Below are 13,428 nucleotides of genomic sequence, written 5' to 3'. Positions count from 1 at the left end.
AACTTTAATTTTGCTATTCTATTGTAGCATGAGGGTCCACTTAAGGTAGCAAAAATTTGGAAAAAAAAAAAAAAACTCGTGTGACATATAAGTCAATAAGGTGAATTGCCTTTACAAAAGGATGCCACTTTCCTCTTTCAGTGCAGGCATAATTTTGTGTGTAAATGCACTTGAAAATTATAATGAAGTCATGAGACGTAGATAGCACGTCTTGATTTGTGTGTGTGTTTGAATTCCAGTTGTAGTATTCATGCTTTATGTTTTGTATGTTATTGGCATACAAACTTGTGAGCTTGTTTTCAGCAGAACAGACCCCAAGACATTTGCTAGAGCTTGCTTGTCTCAGAACAAAAAAAGGCATCATTAATACCGTGCCCTGATTTTCTTTTTCAGGTTTCCTGGTCTCGTGCGGCTACTCAAAGGTTTTCGAACGGGGGAGCTAACAGTATTTACAGGACCTACCGGTTCGGGCAAGACCACATTTATGTGCGAGTACTCTTTGGACCTTTGCATGCAAGGGGTACGTGTAACCAGTTTCTTTGTTTTTGTTGTTATTAGTTTCTTTTTAGTATGAATCGGTAGCACCTAATACTGCTTTGAATAGAAGGTGACTGAGATTTTGAGAAATTTTGCCAGTAATAGTCATCCAAGTCTCATAAGTGCAATGTCTTGTTTATTTTGCTCTGTAAATGTGCTGCAGTACAATGCAGAATAACCCTCTGCACATTCTCCTCTTTGAATTCTTTGATGCATTGTTTTTAAGAATGTGGATGCTAAAAATATGCTGTATTGGTGTATTTTAATGTAGTCCAAATTTTTCTGGTTTGTTTGTTAAATATTGAACTCTCAGTGAACATGCAAACAGCGCTACAGTTCATTAATGCAAACGAGGCAAATGTATTTAATTGTGTTTGCCTTGATTTTGTGCAGGTCAACACTCTCTGGGGAAGCTTTGAAATTCAGAATGAAAAGCTAGCCAAAATTATGCTGACCCAGTTTGCCAAGTAAGTGTTACCCTAGTGAACGGCGCAGCGTTTCATTGAAATTCCATTGCAGGAGGTAACCAATTGTGGGCAAGTTGTTTTTGTCGATATCACTTGTTCTTGTCCACATCGATTAAATTTGTGAAGTGAATTTTAATGAGACTACATGTGTAGAACGAAAATGAAGAAGGCATTATGAGGATTTTATGTTGACTTCTTTTCCTTTATCATTTCATTTTTTGTAGTTGTAATTATCATTGGTAATTAAGGATGCTTAAGTCATTTGCAACCTTTCACTTATTGTCATTATCATTTTTATAATGTTTTGCATTAACTAGTACATATCTTTATGAAGAGAATTTTATGATTGCAATAAAAGTAAACATGCATTATCATAGACAATTAAGGATGCTTATGTCACTTACGACCTTCCACATATTGTCATTATCATTTTTATAATTATGCCCCGCCGCGGTGGTCTAGTGGCTAAGGTACTCGGCTGCTGACCCGCAGGGCGCGGGTTCGAATCCCGGCTGCGGCGGCTGCATTTCCGATGGAGGCGGAAATGTTGTAGGCCCGTGTGCTCAGATTTGGGTGCACGTTAAAGAACCCCAGGTGGTCTAAATTTCCGGAGCCCTCCACTACGGCGTCTCTCATAATCATAGAGTGGTTTTGGGACGTTAAACCCCACATATCAATCAATCATTTTTATAATTATGGGCATTTACTAGTACATGTCTGTATAATGAAAATTTATGAGTATGATAGGAGTAAACATGCATCAAGTAATACACACAATTATTTGCTCCTGGGCAATCTTTTTCTATTTTGAAGTTGCATTGGAACAGTCTGTACTAAACAGAAAGTTGCATTTTTGTCGGTGCAGTGTGTGGAATCGCATGAAAAAATTACGACTCCCCAATCCTTTTCAGAATGTCGCTGGAGAACAATATGGAGGAATTCGACTCGTGGGCCGACAAATTTGAGCTTCTACCCCTGTACTTCATGACTTTTCACGGCGAAGAGTCTATGAAAAATGTTATGGATGTAAGGCTTACCTCTTTCTTCTATCTTCTTTCTATTGCTCTTGTGTGAAACATCGATTTTCGAGACACAGCCTCGCAGTAATTGTAACTGACTGGTTTCATTATGCTTTTTTTTCAAGTGTAGTACAGTTAAACCCCTTTATAAGAGACGCGCACTGGGCAGCAGATACTTGTCCCTCATAATTATGGAGGTGTCTCTTTTAAATAGGGCATCACATATGCACTTTTTATGAACCCCTGTTGGCCCGCTGTTTTGTTACATCAGCGTCTCTTATAAATGGGTTCAACTGTAGTTCATTGCTGGATGAAGGGCAGCTATGCTAAAAGCTACACTTCCTTACCAAGAGGTCAGCAGATTACACTAAGAAGAATTGAAGGAAGAGGAAGGGTTTTGGGAGGGTTTATGAATATTTTCCGTGGCAGTATTAGCTCGCTTCTCTAATATTTGCGTCTTTTCTAACAAGTCACTCCAGTCTTTGTGAGGTTACTTCACTTGAGTTTACTATGCAGGAAGGATTATTAGGGGTGTTACATAATCGTGGAAGTGAATGGGCCCTGTTTAGAGGGTGTTATTCATGGAGCGAAGAGCCTAGCTTTACCAATCAAAAAACGAAACTGGGAGAAAATCGCGGCAATAAAATTAGGCACAGAAGGAACTTATAATGCAGAAAGTTGTTAACTTCTTATAGTAATAATGTTTATAAAACTGGAAATACTGCTGAATTACTGTAATCGAAGGAGCAGGTTTGTCATATGATAACACGGGCTGGTAGTTTAGTGAATGTCTGCAATCAGCAGTTTTATTTCAAGGAATTGGTGAACTTTAGTTGGTCATAATGAAATATTGTCACGACATCAAAACAGAGGTCTTACAGCAGAGATTGAGACACCAGAAGCAGGTAGGTCTTTTTAATAGAACGCACAAGCGAGTTTTTTTTTTTTTTTTTTCGTCCATTTCATAGTCCTTCATGGCACATGCACAACTGTCATCGTCTTTCTTGAGCAGGCACATGACAATATATGTGCCTTTGAAGTTAGTTCAGCTGTTGTTTTATGCTCTCGTTTTTAGGCCATGGCCCACGCTGTGTATGTGCACGACATTCAGCACGTGGTGGTGGACAATGTGCAGTTCATGATGGGTGTTGGCATGGACAACTCCAACGTTGATCGTTTCTGGAGGCAGGACCTCTTGATTGCCTCTTTTCGGCGATTTGCCACCCAGCACAACTGTCACGTGACACTGGTCATGCATCCACGTAAGGTAAGTTCTTTAAAGGGACACTAAAGGCAACTATTAAGTCGACATTGATTGTTGAAATGGCAGCCCAGAAACCTCGTAGTGTTACTTTTGTGGCAAGGCAGGGCCTATTTTGAAATAAAATCACACTATACTGATCCGCATCGGGTTTGCTCATTTCAAATTACCTGCCTCATGAAGGGAACCGACCGGACCGACTCACGTCACTGTTCCCGTGCACAACGTTGCTCAGCATTACTGCGCTAGTAGCAGCAGACTGAAAGCAGCGGGAGCCACAGCAGCAACAACAGCCATTGATCAATTTCCCGCCATGGGCTTCGAGATTGCACACTTTTGTTTCAGATGTGCTCCGCTAGATGGCACCACGTTCCCGAGTAACTACACAAAAATTGAATTTTTAAACTACTAACGTCATTCCTCATGGTAACGTCCGGCGGTTCTTTTTTCCACAAATCAAACAGAAATGAACAAGCAGCATTTTATTGCGTATCTCGATACACGGAAGGTTTTTATTTAGTGCAGTTAGATCGATTACTAGCGATTAATTGTAGGCGGTCCGTCTGATGTCATCGGGATCATATTGAAAATGTCCTTCTGCGGCGTTTGTGTTTTTGTGCATTTACCTTGATTTCTCGGCAAGTAGGGCACTGTTGTTCATAATATTGTCATTTTAGATGTTGTCATACATTGAGCTTTCACTCTGACATAAGTTGATATTTGACTTAAGTGTCCCTTTGTGTGTCGAGCGGTGACAGTTATTAGTATGCGCTTACCCTGTGTATGCTGATTTCGAGCGTTCTTTCTGCTTGAGGTGTGCTCTGCAAATATCGAGCTGCCTGCCATTTCTTATCTGAATCTGCAATTTGTTCCCATTGCTGAAACAATGCAATGCACCATAAACGCTCAACTATCTTCGTAAAGACAGGTTTCACTTTCGCGTTATACTGATTCCTATAGAGGGGGATCAGCCACATTTATTTCGAGTGTGTTGACGCAAGTACTTCTGTTCGAAACTGGGTTGATGCAGAGCGTGCCTTCGAATCACGATGCCGATAATTCAGTGCCTGCTTTGGCTTTGGCACATAGCCGAGAAAAAAAATCACAGCATATCCACGAGGTGAATGATGACGAGTGGGGCGAAGTGTGCGGACAGATAGACGCACAGACAGAAGGACGGACGAACGAATGGATGCACACACGGCCGCACGGAAGCATGGATGGACGCTTCGTCCGACTCGTCATCATTCACTCCGTGGATATGTTTTGACACCGTTTTTATTGACATCCAATGCAATGCAACTGGTTATTACGACGACTTGGGACATACGACCCACGGCGTAAGGAGCTTTGCCCCTAAAAAACACGCATGTTTATGAGCAGGCCGAAACAATATTTAAAATGCAGCATTTGGTGTTGCTTTCATATAAGCAATAAGAAAGGCACCTTATCTCGCAAAGTACACTGTTCTTTGTCAGAACGAAGTTTTTTCGACCAATGTTGTGCAGTCACTGCTGCTTGCGCAAGCCATCCCGTTTACCTTGGGGTATCATAAAAGCGCGTAACCATTTTCACTGTCGCTGTTGCAGTCATAGGCAAAACAGCACACTAAACCCCCGCACGAAGCACAGAAAACAAAGCACGTGTTACGTTTGTGACGCAGAGCGTCGGCGAAAAATGGCGCGAGCAAAAAAGAAAAGCACGAGCAAAGTGCAAGATCCACACGTCTCTAAAGACAACGGCAATGGAGACCAATCAACGTGCAGAAAAAGTGTCGGAGACCGGGAGGACGCGAAGGGGGGGACGAGGAGGGAGAGAGGAGGGTGAGGGCGCGGCGGCAAGTACAGTGAATGGCGGTACTTTCTCAAGATCAAAGGGGCTTTAGTCGCGGCCTTCCGCGGCGGCCCCAGTAACGACGAAGCTGCCATGCTCAAACAAGCTAATGGCAGATAGAATTTTTTAGCTCGTGGTGTCATTTTTCGGGAGAAGAGAGCAAGTTTCAGCTGACTTTGAGAATGTATTCAGAATTGCAGGCCGCGTGCTGTGCTATAATATTTGGCTCGCGTGTTGTCGGGAGCCTCTACTACTGATCAGCAGTGTTTTCTGACCACGCTCAAAAAGTGTAGCAGGGCCCCTTTAAATAAAGGGGGGCTTTGCGGCAAAAGGCAATTCTTTTGATAAGGTGCTTTCACGGTTGAGCACCTCTACACTGCAGTGAAACCACCTTTACAAGAGGTTACATGCAAATTTTCAATGATTTGAACTCGAATCGAAGCAAATTCCAATACTTTACTATTCGTTTGAATATTTGCACAAGCCTAGTCGTAACAGCGACACTGTCTTCATTAAACTGTATTCGAACGATGCTCTCACTTACTCAGCAAGACAAATTGGTTCTACCCGGCTCAACTTTTTCTTTCATTGAGGTGTATTGTAACTACCCGAACCACACTTTTCCATGAATGTGATGTACACCCAATTTTTGTTGGCTCAGTTTAAGAGATTAGGATGTTCTTAAGTGTAATGTACTTCCAATTTTAAAAAATGAAAAACATTGTAGTTTGCCCTCATGTTAGGTATAAATAAAAGAATGAAATGTGACGGACTTACTTTCACACAAGGTTTAATGAGCATTCATTGTTTGATAGTCGCACTTTGTTGAGCACTCATACCATACACATTGGGGCAATATTATCAAACAGTTATTTTGCTAGCTTAACATTTCGCGACACCTTTTCTGATGCTGCATTGAGTCTGTCTAAATATGCGCATTCACAGCATTCCTGGCTCTGTGCCCAGATCGGAAACTTGACGAAAGTGCCAGAAACGCAGGAAGCTGTGTATGCTGATTTGTCCGGTGCTAAGTTGTGCGAAATTTTGTGGAAGTGACAGCACCTCTGATGTGACTGACTGACAACATCGCTGAAGATCACAAAATGTACTCTGTTGCCACCCTTCAACGGCGATTTGTCTGCCTCTCACAGTCAGCGGTTGCCAACACCACGAATATGGTTGTGGTTATGCATTTGATTATGATGCACAAGGAACTTTCAGACCAAAACCTAGGAAAAAAAGAAAAGCATGTGCACTAAGGCAAACATGGTAGCTTGTAATGTCTTTTGCATTGTCAAAATTATCAATAAACTTCTAGCTAGCATGAGAAGCTATCTCTGAGAGCAGTGAAATGTAACTACTCTAGGAAAAAGACTCCGAGGAGCTCAGCACCAGTTCGATCTTCGGCGGGGCCAAGGCAAGCCAAGAGGCCGACAATGTGCTCATTCTCCAGGACAGGAGACTCGCATCTCCGCATGGACGCAAGCATTTGCAGGTGAGCGTCTCTATGTGTCCGCATAAATGAGGTGCATTGATTCATCATTGTCACCAACCTAACTTTTGGGTTAATAATACTTGCGACATATAACTGGCTGCAAAGTGAGCTTCAAAGAACACTGAAGGTCCAGAAAAGGCATGAGCTGTGAAGTGATGATAAGCTGAACAAGGACAGCTGCTGGAGCTCACACTTCAATAAAGGGATTTTGTCAGGGCAGCTGCAACGATAAATACTGAATTCCCCTTGTTGATACACTGAATCAATTGTCATTTTCACAGCTATAATGTAGGCAGTGCTTTGCCTCGAGATTTCTGCAGTAGTCGCCTTTGCAATTTACATGTTTACTTCACATCCTTAGCTGCAACTCTGGCTTTTCCAATCTTATACTCCAAAATACATGCATAAAACAGTCACCTATTTTGAAAGCGAATGTTAAAGAGACCCTTAGGATCGTGCGAATTGTGAATTTCAGGTTCGAACTGAATAGTGATCGCGGTCGAATAATTTCACATTGAATTCGAATACTATACAGTTAAACCCCTTTATAATAGGCAGGCTCTAGGCAGCAATTCTTGTCTTTTATATGAGATGTCCGTTATGAGCAGGGTACTTCGTATGCTTTTTCTTATCAACCCGTATTTTACTCAAGGCACCATGATGTCTCTTATACTCATGTGTCTCTTATATCAGTGTCTCTTATAAAGGGGTTTGATGTATATTGCATATCATAAAAGAAGGGCATATTTGTCATGACCTAACAGATCTGCACATTATTTTTTTAAAAATTGAAACAAGGCTCATGCAAATGTCTCTCTCTCTCTTTCTTTTTTCAAAAAAAGTTGGAACTTTGAATAGTAGCAGGGTTTCATTTTTGGTGAAATACAAGTGATCACCTGTAAAATATGTTACATTTTAAAATTTACTATACTTCGAGCATGTAAGCCTGTATAACAACCTATTAAACTTTAAAAAGGAACTGATATTAGGGTAGTAAGTTCATTTAACCTTGAAGCTGGGCTTTGTGAGAGTCTGATTTCTTTTGAGTAGGTGTTTTCATGGCTTAGCACTCGTTTACTGCTGTGAAACGACACTTATGGGGGTAACATGCAGATTGATGTACATCTATTTGTTGATCGCAAATACTTTGAAATTTTCAATCATTTAAATTCGAACCGAAGCGAATTAGAATGCTGTAATACTCGTTCGAAGCATTCGAATATCCGCACAAGCCTAGAGATGTTCCTTGGACATGTGGAGGTCCACCTGCGACTTACTCATACATTTATATCTGATGTACTCGATGATTGAATGAAGCAAAAAAAGCTTCAAGAAATGAAGGTAAACATTTGGCATTGAATGAAGCAAAAAAAGCTTCAAGAATCGAAGGCAAACATTTAGCAGATATCTGCCTGGTTGGGGCAGCAGAAAGTAGAGTAATAACAAAAAAAACTTCAAACAAGGTAAAATGTCCGACATTCTGAAGCCTGACAGGCTTCTGCAGGGGTGAGAAAACCCGAGGCCATAACGCACAGATGCCAAGAGCCTTTGTTTTAAGTAAGCGTCTCTGTTTGTGGCTGTCTGACATTTTTGTTTTGGTACTTCTCTTACTGGTAACACAATCCTGCACGTCATTTTTCCCTGTTAAAAACTATTTCTTTATATCTGAAGTTATAAAATTTCACTGGGTTCTTTACAGACTAGGAGTATCACTAAAAATAATTTCTTTAAATCTGAAGTTATGAAATTTCACTGGATTTTTTACAGACTGCGAATTTAACTGATGGCGTATCTAATTGGGCGTTTACGAGCACTCTGAAATGTGGCTCCACGTTCAGTTGGTAGAATTCGAGCACTCAAACTACATTGGTTGGTTCTTTCGGAGCGTCAGCTTTCAACTCGGAGCGCTTCCGACCGCTCTGACTTCGAAGTGAGAGTGTGGCACGATCTGACCGGGAGGACGGATCACGTGACACAAGCCGGCAAATCGCGTGGCTGCTGGCAGGTGAACCAGGTGAACAGCGCCAACAGCACAAGTGCGCATTTCGGAACGGGCATCATCGAGCGCATAATACTTACTGCACGGGCGTCGTCGTGTTTCTGAGCTTGTGTGTGGTGAGCTTTCATCTACGAAGCCATAAATGGGCCATGTCAATGAGGAGGCGACTAGTGAAGGTGGAGGAAACGTCAATGCTATCGTTACAGCTGCTCTCAGACAGCAACTTGATTTGCCTCGAAAATTGCAGCTCGTACGATGACGTTTGCCAGATGTAAGTGCTGAGCTTGGAAGACTGTCGCTGCATCCAGACATGTCGGAAAGGTCCGCTGAACTGATTGACATCGTTTCTCGATACGGCACGGGAATGTTTATCTGGCGGCGTCCCGCGCTGGCTGCACGGTGGCACTACAGACGCGCTGCTCGTTAATGTCCCTAGAAATTTAGCTGCTCTGACATCGCTGGTGCATTCAGTTGGTTCGCTGCCTCTCGTGCTCTGATTGCGAGCTGCCTCGGCATCATGCCACTTTGAGCCACAGGACCGGATCGGCCAACTGAATACGCCACGAATATCATGCCAATTTCCGCATTCACTAGGAAAGTGGCACTGTGAGGGCAGTGCTTTGTTTAATTATTTGTGACTGCGCATTTCTGTAATATTTGTCTTCCTGTAAGTCAAACCCACGTCTCATCTTCGTTGGTATTTCAGGTGACCAAAAACAGATTTGACGGAGACATCGGTTCGGTGCCACTTGAATTCAACAAGGAGACGCTCACCTTTTCTGAGAGCACGTCACCATTCAAGAAGCCGACGGAACGAAAACCAAAAAGTGCCTCTTTCCACACCGGTCTTCCACCACCCAGATGAATTTTTCTTGTAGCAGTCGGGTACGTTGCATCGAGCGCTACGGTCGGTCCCTGGAGTTTACGTTTCGTATCTCACCAGTTTTTTTTCACGGTTTTACCTAAAGGGAAAACTGGCTTGAAATTCGTCATTTCCTTATAATACAGGGTATCAAGACATTGCATTGCTGAGTAACTCAGGGGACGAATTGCAACTCATGATTACGGAGTTAGACAAGGAGAGCAGAAAGGTGGGTCTTAAAATTAATCTGCAGAAAACGAAAGTAATGTACAACAACCTCGGAAAAGAGCAGCGCTTCGAGATGGGTAATAGTGCACTTGAAGTTGTAAAAGACTATGTCTACTTAGGGCAGGTAATAACCACAGAGCCTAACCACGAGATCGAAGTAACTAGAAGAATCACATTCGGCAAGCACTCTCAAATTATGACAGGTAGATTGCCACTATCCCTCAAGAGGAAGGTATATAACAGCTGTATCTTGCCAGTACTTAGCTACGGAGCAGAAACCTGGAGACTTACAAAGAGGGTTCAGCTTAAATTGAGGACGACGCAGCGAGCAATGGAAAGAAAAATGGTAGGTGTAACCTTAAGAGACAAGCAGAGAGCAGGGTGGATTAGGGGACAAACGGGGGTTAAGGATATCATAGTTGAAATAAAGAAGAGGAAATGGACATGGGCCAGGCATGTAGCGCGTAGACGGGATAACCGCTGGTCATTAAGGGTAACTAACTGGATTCCCAGCGAAGGGAAGCGGGTTGGGGGAGACAGAAGGTTAGGTGGGCAGATGAGATTAAGAAGTTTGCGGGTATAAATTGGCAGCAGCAAGCACAGGACCGGGTTAACTGGCGGAACATGGGAGAGGCCTTTGTCCTGCAGTGGTCGTAGTCCGGCTGATGATGATGATGATGATGAAGAGCTCTTAACAGTAACACAATTTTTTTTAAATGGATTGTGAGAACGTTCTCGGAAATAATACAGTTAAACAGAACGAAAAAAGTGTTTATTGTCAAAGCACTTGTTAGAAGATAGACGCAAAACGTCTGCACTCGTAGTTCTTCCTTCTTTTTTTTTCTCTCGCATATGCACTGTAGGTAAGTGAACTCTATCATTTGGGTGCACGTTAAAGAACCCCAGGTTATCAAAATTTCCGGAGCCATCCACGACGGCGTCTCTCATAGTCATGTGGTGGTTTTGGGACGTAAAACCACATATCAATCAATCGAGTCAACTTTATCAAGTGACCCTTCACCAGGTTTGAGCATTGCAGACGAAAAAATAAATTTAATTATAATTATTAAAAATTAAGGTGAAATTTTTTTTTAAACAAGTGCTCCATGATGATTTCTCGGCGGCAACCGTCATTGCAAAGTATGAAACGGCTGCATCGCATCATAGTAGTTGAAATTTCAAACAGAATGCCTTTGCTTTGGAGGCAACTGTGCTTCAAGAGAGCGGAGCCGCATTCACACATTGCTTACGCAACAGACGCTCCGTGGGAAGTCATTGACCGCAATCCGATGCGAACCACGTAACACTGCGAGTGGTGTGCCTCGAAACAATATAGAAAGAAACCAAAGAGGTTTCACGCCACACAGTACATTCAGAATGAAGGGAAGGGTCATCTCTGTCGGACACTAGATTAGAAAAAGGGAAAGGAGCCTGCTTCTGCCGACAGTGGCTCTTCTTTATTGGTGGAATGATAACTTCGCAGTGCAACACCACCCAATAGTATGTCACAACGTGCAAAATGATCCGCTAAAATGCTCCATAGATGGTACTTTCACAACTTCCAGCATGCTTCCTGAAAGCTGTCAAGTATAAATACTTAGACAAAGGCAGGAGTACAAGCATAAAGGAATCATCCGTTAAGAAAAAGTTTAAAGAAATAAGAGAGGCCTGTGGTAGTGGTGTGCGAATATTTGAAACTTTTGAATAACAAATTTAATTGTCTTCTATTCGATTCGGTGTTCGAATCGAATAGTGCTTATTAGAAGTATTGAATATCTTTGGAATATATTTTAATAATGGGCCCCGATGAAAAAGCCATTGGGACAGAGAGAGGTAACTTTTCTTGTTCAATCATCAGAATGCCCGCATAGATGCATGCAGCCCAAGATTTTTATGGGACTATCAGTGCTATGTTGGTTACAGGATGAAGGGTGCTTTTTTTTAAAACTACAGAGTCTCCATAACGAGCGAGTTATCAATGCACTATCTATCGTCATGACATTCATGATGATGTTGAGTCATGATTCATGAATAGTCTTTAATATTTATATATTTATACATTTTTTTTAAAGCTGTTGACTAAGTGCCATCTAGGATGTTATAGTCACTCATATGTTATAGTCAGTCTGTAGTTATAAATATTTGTAATGCTCGAGTTGCTGCATGCAAACTTACCTCAGTTTACAATTTTGTGAGTGGGTGTGTTTTTTTTTGTAGGTTACAAGTAATTGTAATATTCCTTTGTTAAAGCATGTGAATATTTGCCTCGAATAAGATGTGGAATTCTCGGGGCGTTTCGAAAATAGTCTCATCACTATTCTAGGGCCGAGTTGAAAATGGCTGCCTCACTGTTTTAAATATTATTCGAATAGCATTGAATTCAGCGTCACCCCTATTCGGTTCATACGTGATTCGGTTTTACAATTTACGATTCGCACACCCCTCGAAAATGGAGATAGGGGCAAAATGGTAGAGGCCTGTGCATTGTGCGATGTTGCTGCGTGGTAAAGAACATCAGATGGTCGAAATTTCTGGAACCCTGCACTAATCTTATGATAGCTTTAGGACGTAAGATCCCAGATATTATTATTAATTACAAAATGGGGATGCTTACAGAAATTCACACTAGGAATGTACAGAACTTTCAAGCAGGAAATTGAAAAAAAAAAAAAAAAATACCTGCGACAGTTCTTGGGGTAGCTTCCCGTTATTTGAAGCTAGGATGCGAGCATGGTGGACCAAGTACAAAATTGTAGACAAAATTTGCGGCGAGTGTAGATAGGAGGAGGAAACAGCTGAGCTTTCTCAGTAAGGGGCTTCACCCTACAGTCCAAGACAATGGGGCTGTTATTTTTCAAAGCATTGCGGCTTAGGTAAAGTGAAGCAAGATAATGGTGCCTAAAATCGAGGCAAGAATGAAATGTTTTCTTTCACTGCTTAGTGTAAGCATTAAAATGCCTAGTTACGGCTAGGTGAAGTGAAGCAAGATAATGGTGGCTAAAATCGAGGCAGGAATGAAATTTTTTTCTTTCACTGCATAGTGTTAGCATCAAAATGTCTAGTTGTGGCTAGGTGGTATAAGCCACTGCCCAATCAAAGGTGTGCAGCATCATCTATTCATCCATCCATCCATTGTGCAAAGAAATTGGCTATGTGGCCGGGTGGGATGTTCGTTAAGGGATTTCGTTTAGGCAAATGAAGGCTTTATTGATGTAGCTACAGTTCTTTTGGCCTAGCCGCATCATGAAAAAGCCTTGCACTCCCACAGCACCCGTGGGAAACCCTACATAGGTGATGATACGAAGTTTCCCTTTAGGTAACATGGTGAGAGACAAGTCATGTAGTATTTTATCACACACCTGCACTGAAGTAGTATGTTAAAACCTCAATTTAATGATTCCAGATATAACGAAATATCAGTTCTAACGAAGTAAATTGAGAGTAGTCTTGTTTTGCTATGTTTACAATGTTGTTTTGGACATAATAAATTATTTAGCTGGAACATGGAACTTTGTTATAATGAGGTTTGAGTGTAGTCATTATGTTGGTACATTTATGTTGCACAGGTCAGTGTTGCTGCAGAAAAACCTAATTTATAAACAAGGAAATGGACTTTTCCACTTTGTAGATATGAATGTTTAAGATTGTGCTTGAGCAATTGCTCTAGTTCATCTTTGTGAAGCCACTACTAATAAATCAAGTCTTATGCAGTGAAGAAACATAAGCC

At 41.7% G+C, this 13,428-nt stretch overlaps 1 protein-coding gene across 2 annotated transcripts in view; it reads left to right on the top strand.

Annotated features, from left to right (window-relative positions):
- mtDNA-helicase (mitochondrial DNA helicase) overlaps positions 1–13,425 on the top strand; it is a 29,453-nt gene extending 16,028 nt beyond the window's left edge. For both annotated transcript variants that reach the window (XM_075887072.1, XM_075887073.1), the window contains exons 10-15: positions 394–520; positions 931–1,004; positions 1,916–2,030; positions 3,099–3,290; positions 6,484–6,612; positions 9,318–13,425. In XM_075887072.1, coding sequence (XP_075743187.1) covers positions 394–520; positions 931–1,004; positions 1,916–2,030; positions 3,099–3,290; positions 6,484–6,612; positions 9,318–9,476 — 796 coding nt within the window. In that variant the 3' untranslated portion in view covers positions 9,477–13,425. The remainder of the gene's footprint in view (positions 1–393; positions 521–930; positions 1,005–1,915; positions 2,031–3,098; positions 3,291–6,483; positions 6,613–9,317) is intronic.
- The last annotated feature ends 3 nt before the right edge of the window (positions 13,426–13,428 follow it).

The sequence above is a fragment of the Rhipicephalus microplus genome, chromosome 2 (assembly GCF_043290135.1).
Source record: "Rhipicephalus microplus isolate Deutch F79 chromosome 2, USDA_Rmic, whole genome shotgun sequence".
In the NCBI taxonomy this organism is placed as follows: Eukaryota; Metazoa; Arthropoda; class Arachnida; order Ixodida; family Ixodidae; genus Rhipicephalus; species Rhipicephalus microplus.
This window is presented reverse-complemented; position numbering and strand designations above follow the sequence as displayed.